Genomic DNA, 8,248 nt, shown 5'->3' on the forward strand with positions numbered 1-8,248 from the left:
GAAGGACTGAACGAGTCATACATGATACCCCACCTCCTCGTGTTAGTAACACAGTACGTTATTTATCGATGAATATTTCCTAACCACCCGTGTTAAAACCGCGGTGTAGAATTTGTTTTATACTCTCAATTTTCATGAAATGAATAATTTCCATGCACTAATTCGACTGCATTTTGGCCTTGCTACGAATAGTAGCGTGATAACGTGATAGCTGCAATGATAAATTGTTAAACTGAAAAATTATATGTAACACGGCCTTGTGGTTTCTTTTGAGAGTATCTGACATTTAGGGCATTTACATTTGTGACGTGACAGTTATAGGTCACGGAGAGAATATCAACATAAAAATGAAAATTATCCGTATTAATACCGGTTTTCGGTTAACCAAAGTGATGTTTCTATGTAAGCGCTCATCAAAATTCAAACTTCAGAAATGATGTAAATATTTATCTGCAGCTGGGACTAATATATGCCAGGTATGAGGTGTTGGAAATTACACAGCACTGTCGTACATTATATATGTAAAACGAAAGTCGTTTCGTCAATCTTAAATATATACTTGATGTAAATCTTCAAATATGATGACATCGACTTTTTATATAAGCGACCACGTGTGTATGACTGTACAGTATTTATCACACAAAATAATGTGCCACATCCGATATAGGAGGAGAGTTGCCCAATTTTCCACGTGCGCGGCATGTACCAAGAATGCATTACCAACCAAATATTTTACTGCGCCATATACCATTTCCTCTATTTAAGACACATATAAAACCCTATATAATGTTAGAATAACGTATTCTTTGAGTGTATTGATAAAAACCGTGTAAAAATAAATTCTTCTATAAAATGTTAATAATATAGAATCGTCAACGTCATAAAATATGCTACTTATGCAAAAATTAAACAAATTTCCTGAAGGTATCTTGTATTTCACAACAGCAAAGCTGTTTTACACGGGCAGGTGTAATGGAGAGTCTTGCTACATAAATGGTGAGTTCCGTTGTGATCATTATTATTATTTCTTTATTTCCTCCAAATTGAAGAGTTACAAAAATATACAGTGTAGTCAAAATACAAATCAAATATTATGAATTGATACTTACATGCACATAAATACATCAGTTAACTACAGAGATGAAGAGAGAAGTTAATGACTCATGAATTAGTTCAGTAAATACAGAAAGAATGGTCTCGTTAACAGCAAATCATCCAAATTAATTATAATGCCTGGGACTCCTGAGGTTTCCAAGAGTTGGGGAAAGCCCTACAAGCAAGGTCCTCTCAGGCTTACCCACACATAAACACACACAAAATAAGAGAAAAAGTAGTAATTAGGTAGACATTGCTATTGTACGTACGTTTGTACGTGTTATATCATTATTAACGCTGATACAACAGCAACATTTTGTCAATAAAAATAGCATTATGCAGTACAAAGGTTACATAATCAGTTGAGCTTAATATGTGGGGAAGGCTACCCCCAAGTAATACATGAATTAAATCATAATCAGACAAAAAGTATAAGAACACGCCAAGTTCTATATTAAAAGCCGTACTTATAAGACACTATAGATCGTCTCTAAGACTTTCAGTTTTTGTACAATGGAGTACTATATGTGTTATACAGTCATTATGTAAAATACCACAAAAATGGCATAATTCAATAATATTTGTTGATCTTAAATTAGCACATAATCGAGCTATATTGCTTATCTTGCTTAGATGTTCAGGGTATTTTAATGCTACTGTCCATAAAATATGTGGAGAAATTACATCATGAATGAGCAAAAATCTTGTGAAATCTGAATCGTTGTTCATTCTATCGTACATCATTAATTCTTCCCAATTATAAACTGCTTTATAGGCAATTGACTTCCATGATGAACTACTTGGAAAAACTGTATCTGAAATATACTGCAACAGATAATTAAACAAATCATACTGACGTGACAGTTATAGGTTACGGAGAGAATATCAACATAAAAATGAAAATTATCCGTATTAATACCGGTTTTCGGTTAACCAAAGTGATGTTTCTATGTAAGCGCACATCAAAATTCAAACTTCAGAAATGATGTAAATATTTATCTGCAGCTGTGACTAATATATGCCAGGTATGAGGTGTTGGAAATTACACAGCACTGTCGTACATTATATATGTATAACGAAAGTCGTTTCGTCAATCTTAAATATATACTTGATGTAAATCTTCAAATATGATGACATCGACTTTTTATATAAGCGACCACGTGTGTATGACTGTACAGTATTTATCACACAAAATAATGTGCCACATCCGATATAGGAGGAGAGTTGCCCAATTTTCCACGTGCGCGGCATGTACCAAGAATGCATTACCAACCAAATATTTTACTGCGCCATATACCATTTCCTCTATTTAAGACACATATAAAACCCTATATAATGTTAGAATAACGTATTCTTTGAGTGTATTGATAAAAACCGTGTAAAAATAAATTCTTCTATAAAATGTTAATAATATAGAATCGTCAATGTCATAAAATATGCTACTTATGCAAAAATTAAACAAATTTCCTGAAGGTATCTTGTATTTCACAACAGCAAAGCTGTTATACACGGGCAGGTGTAATGGAGAGTCTTGCTACATAAATGGTGAGTTCCGTTATGATCATAACATGACTACTTGTTAAGAATATGGCACCAAGCTGTGTAATGTGTATTGAATCATACACAGGTGCACGGCATTTTGATTGTAGAACAGATTGACACAATAGCATGAATAAAGCTTCCATGAAAAAGTAACTATGCAAGTACATGATAGAAATAATGAGCAAGCATCTATGTAATTAATTCCCTGTGCATCAGTACAAGTTTTAGTTCTGTTTAGCGAGCCTCGTTAACTTCATCAAACACGGATATAGTTTAAAGTATATCGGTACCTTTCCTCCCATCACATAGACAACCTTCGTTAAAACCTGTAACTTTCCTACCTTTCGTTGTTTCTTCACTCGTGACTGGCTGAATGACTCAAATACTTTACCAGAACTTCCCCGTGTTAACACACGGGTATACATACTTTATCGATGTTTATTTCCTATATCAGGAATGGTTACAATCAGGTACCCAAAACCACACGTATTATAACCACGGTGTGCATTTTGTGTTCTACACTTGCTAGAATGGTAACAGCAGATGAGAAAGTGCTACAGTGATAAATGGTTAAAACTAATATGTGACATGGCCGTTGTATTTGTTTGAGAGTATCAGACACGTAGGTCATGCATACTTGAGTGTTGACAGACACTTTTGTAGGCTACACATACAAATGTAAAGAGCATGAAGCCAAATTTATATAAATGACAAGAAATAAAGAAACATAATATCACAAAAAAAACACATTGTGAAAACATTTCATCATCGTCCACAACCGTTGAACTGCCTATACTCACTTTGACTTGGTTCTTAGCAATAATGTTTTGGGCTCAGATTATGATATATTCGAGCAGTTTCAAAAATGACTATAATCCTGCTAACACATATCTAATTGACATATAACTGTTATCGTAGATTTTAAAAAGCGCTTGAATTGAGATTAAATGACAAATATTGTTGACGCCAGACAGTTTAAATAAGATACATAACAATCCGCTGGTGTGCATACATTATTTAAGTATAATCCAGAAAGCCCGGACACAAATCAGAATAACGAATTTCCCTCTTGTGTGACCTTGTCGATTCGAACAGCAATCATAAATACTCATACTTATCTTTTAATGTAAGATTACCAAAATTCGTTTCGTCAATCTTAATATGGATTTGACGTAAGCCTTGATACTATTTGATGACATAGACTTGTTATCATAGCGACAATGTGTGTATGACTGTATGTAATATTTATCACAAACAAATTCACGTTATCATGCCTGAGGTCGAACGTATGATAACACTGTACTTCTAGGAAATTATTCACTACAAACACGAAGTTAAAAATTCGAAGCTGTACTGTGATCTAAAGTAAATATCACGTGATGTTTCTAAATGTAAATGAAAAGATAAAAATAGCCCACATTCCTGGAAATTTCACCCGTGCTTTGCATTGATACATTCTATTTAAGGAAATTATGTTATATACCAGGGTATCTCAGACCTGCAAAAAATTCCACTGCTTTTCTCCGCCTTGATGTAATAGACTCGACCGTCTTTGTACACAAACATTGTACCAGATGACTGATACATGGAAAATAAAATAAAATGGATTCAGCGCCGAAAAGATCATATCATCATAAAGCATGCATTACACGCGAGCTACGATTGCTCTTTAACAAGGCAATACGTATAACTGTTGTGGGAACGTATCCATAAGGACAGACTTTCTGGAAGTAAGCTGTCATAAAATTTGGATATTTTCATATTTAGATTGGACTCGAAGTTGTTCATCTACAATTTCTACAATGTCTTCTGTATTTCACTAATACATTAAATAACATTTTAATTGTTATTAATTTCACTTATAAGCTGAGAAAAATGTCATGTACTTGGACATATTATATAGTTATGTGTTAATTCAGGGGAAACAACTCTTACAACGTTCGAATTTCAAACTTAAACGGGTGTCTTTATTTTACCCACAGGCAATGTCTAGTAGAGTTATAACTGGAAATCTGTTACACACTACTTATGTACTACGACGTGAATATAGAGTGTAAGCATCAATAAATGTCTTGAAAGAAACTGTACACGTACTTGATAATGTGTTCTGCACAGAGAACGAAACTACATAAGCTGTAAGCACCATTTAATATCGTTTATCATAGATATAATTAAAACATTTTTCGGTTGTACAAAATAAATTATATATTCAAAATCATTTCCATCCCTTTGTGTTTGTAACTCAATGGTGTATTGAAATTAAAAATCTAAATCCAGATATGAAAGACTAGGGTAAGACTGAGTACTGCAATCTGTGTATATAAATACACCGTGTATGAAATACATAAACTAAACATAGGTTCTACTCGGAGGAAAGCGTCATTTCCTGTCACTATAAATAAGTGAGGTATATCCCCACGTATGTGCTGCTAACAATAACATGGAAATTTTCACTGTATACCTTGTTTTTCTCGGAAAATCTTTGACCAAGTTTTGATTAAAAAACATATCACATGCTTAACTAAAACATGCATCTTATGTTTACATTTAAATTCATGTTTCTCGTGTAAGAGCCCATTCCTTCTCTGCTTACTGTGCTGTGATACAACGAGCGAACCGTACAAATGTAAGTCTGTTTTGTATAGACTAAACTACTAACATATATTTATACAGAATATTAATGCAGTGTGTTTTGCTGATGTTATTTTATATAAAGTAGAGTAAATAATATATTAATTTTTTACTTTAACAAAATTAATATAACTTCCTTAAATTTCATTCATACGGAATACTATTGTATTGTGATTTTGCAGACAGCTTTTCTTTTCATATCAATTGGAATTCGAAAATTTCAATACTTAAAAAAAAAAAAAAAATGTGCTGAAATCTTTATCATTTATTTTTTTATTTTTACAGATTTAAGAGGTATAATGGGGAGTCAAATAGGAGCTTTGTTTCAAAATGAAACACTGAATTCGGAATCCGGGCCGTGTGCATTCTTTGACTTCCGGCTATCCACTTCTGGTCAGAGACTAGTAGTTTATAAGGGTGCCACAACAGATTATCTGGCGGGAGATCACGTGGTTAAAGTTTTCAAGCAGAAAACAGAAAATGACCCAGACTCTTCATATCAGCGCAGTTTGTGTTACATTGCAAGCAAAGAAACGGTCGAGAAATACTTACAGAAATATAGAAGAAAGACAATAACCTTCCTAGAACTTCGTTCTGCAGAAATGGACCAGATATCGGTGTTTACCCGACACATCCGTTCTAGCGACAAACGTCATAAACGCCGTCTGCGCGAAGATGATGTGGTAGTATTTGAACAAGATCTCGGGAAAAACTTCGAAACTTTCATCGAACGTGACGGGACGGTGAACGCAACCTGTTGTGGTGAACTGCAGGAGTTCGTCCATTTCGTTTACAACGAGTCGAAAGGGCAAGAAATTGTGACGGGACTGAAGGGAGGGACATTTAATCAAGGTAAAAAGTTCAAACTTACATCACCTTCCATGCATTCTGTTGGAAAGAAATATGGACCAGACGATTGCGGGGAAAAGGCTATCCTAAACTTTTTCACTTCACACGTATGTACAGACGTCTGTTCGCAATGGCCAAAACCGTCAGTTCAGCACCCATTTCCTTGTTCAGAAACATTAAATAAAACTCACAATATAACAACGGTTACCAGAGAAACCGAGATATTAAGAGATGACATGCCGCCTTTGTATGATTCACAATGGCGTCTTGATTTCGAGAAATCGGTGCCGATTTCCTCATATTTACAACCATCAGCACCCCCACCTTATGACTTAATTATCTGAATGAAACGGCATCGTCGCTTTCAGCCTTTTCAACAAATCAGCACTGTCCGTGATGGTCCCTTGATATAGCCACTGCTTTGCTCAACAGGGTAAACCTCTCATGATCGAGCTGAGAAATGCATGATACGCTCCGAATGTCGGGTACGTGCATTAAGAACAATGAAGGACAACAGTGGGACAGTCTAGATCTAGGGGAGTACGGAACATGTTACAGTGTTCACAGATAAGAGTTATTATGGTGTTATAACATGTTAGCGTTGCTTGGCTTTCTGTAACTATCTGCACTGCTATCCTTTTAAATAGATTATTCCCTGTGAAGTGTTATCATATAAAAGACACTGGAAATTCTCCTCGACGTCAGGTGTGTAAACCTGTATTCATGTGTTATATATATTGTATAATTACACGCACGGTGTCGCTATGATTACGGGTGTCATCAAGTCTAGTTTAAGATTTATAAGACTTTACATCTATATATAGTCTTACGAAGTGTCTTTCGTTTTACCTATATAAATAACACGGTTGGAGATTAAGCCTAAAGGTTAAACCTGTCCTATATATATATCATAGCTGTTTATCCTGCAGTACGGAAATAAAATTATACAATAAAATCGACGTGTTTTCTCATTTATATATGTTCAGTTAAATGATATGCGGAAAATAATCTATGTTCCCAAAATCGTCTCGAAGAAAACCATATTTTGCCAATTTCTATATTTGCTTACAGTAGACAGTGGACAGCTTACAGTGATTCAAGTGACATCAGAGCTCTTCGATGTGCATCCAGTGTTCATAGTGACATCAGAGCGCTAAGATGCGTATTCAGTGTTCATAGTGACATCAGAACACTTAGATGCGTATCCAGTGTTTATAGTGACATCAGAACACTTAGATGCGTATCCAGTGTTTAGAATGACATCAGAGCGCTAAGATGCGTATCGAGTGTTCATATTGACATGAGAGCGCTTAGATGCGTATTCAGTGTTTATAGTGACATCAGAGCGCTTAGAAGCGTATTCAGTGTTTATAGTGACATCAGAGCACTTAGATGCGTATCCAGTGTTTAGAATGACATGAGAGCGCTAAGATGCGTATCCAGTGTTCATATTGACATGAGAGCGCTTAGATGCGTATTCAGTGTTTATAGTGACATCAGAGCGCTTATATGCGTATTCAGTGTTCAAAGTGACAAGAGAGTGCTTAGATGCGTATCCTGTGTTTAGAGTGACATCAGAGCGCTTAGATGCGTATCCAGTGTATAGAGTGACATCAGAGCGCTTATATGCGTATTCAGTGTTCATAGGGACATGAGAGCGCTTAGATGCGTATCCAGTGTTCATAGTGACACCAGAGTGCTTAGTTGCGTATCCAGTGTTCACAGTGACACCAGAGCGCTTAGATGCGTATCCAGTGTTCATAGTTACATCAGAGCGCTTAGATGCGTATCCAGTGTTTAAAGTGACACCAGAGCGCTTAGATGCGTATCCAGTGTTAAGAGTGGCATTAGAGCGCGTATATGCGTAATCAGTGTTCATAATGACATGAGAGTGTTTTGATGCGTATCCAGTGTTCATAGTGACATGAGAGCGCTTAGATGCGTATCCAGTGTTCATAGTGACTTGAGAGCGCTCGGATGCGTATCCAGTGTTCATAGTGACATAAGAGCGCTTAGATGCGTATCCAGTGTTCATAGTGACATCAGAACACTTAGAAGAGTATCCAGTTTTATAGTGACATCAGTGCGCTTAGATGCGTATCCAGTGTTTATAATAACATCAGAACACTTA

At 35.6% G+C, this 8,248-nt stretch overlaps 1 protein-coding gene across 1 annotated transcript; it reads left to right on the forward strand.

Moving 5' to 3' along the window:
• Positions 1–5,189: 5,189 nt before the first annotated feature.
• Positions 5,190–7,061, forward strand: LOC110449895. Its single transcript, XM_021497041.1, has 2 exons — positions 5,190–5,263; positions 5,554–7,061. The coding sequence occupies exon 2, from the start codon at positions 5,568–5,570 to the stop codon at positions 6,459–6,461; it is 894 nt and encodes a 297-aa protein (XP_021352716.1). The 5' UTR covers positions 5,190–5,263; positions 5,554–5,567; the 3' UTR covers positions 6,462–7,061.
• The last annotated feature ends 1,187 nt before the right edge of the window (positions 7,062–8,248 follow it).

Source organism: Mizuhopecten yessoensis, unplaced genomic scaffold (assembly GCF_002113885.1).
Source record: "Mizuhopecten yessoensis strain PY_sf001 unplaced genomic scaffold, ASM211388v2 scaffold4839, whole genome shotgun sequence".
In the NCBI taxonomy this organism is placed as follows: domain Eukaryota; kingdom Metazoa; phylum Mollusca; class Bivalvia; order Pectinida; family Pectinidae; genus Mizuhopecten; species Mizuhopecten yessoensis.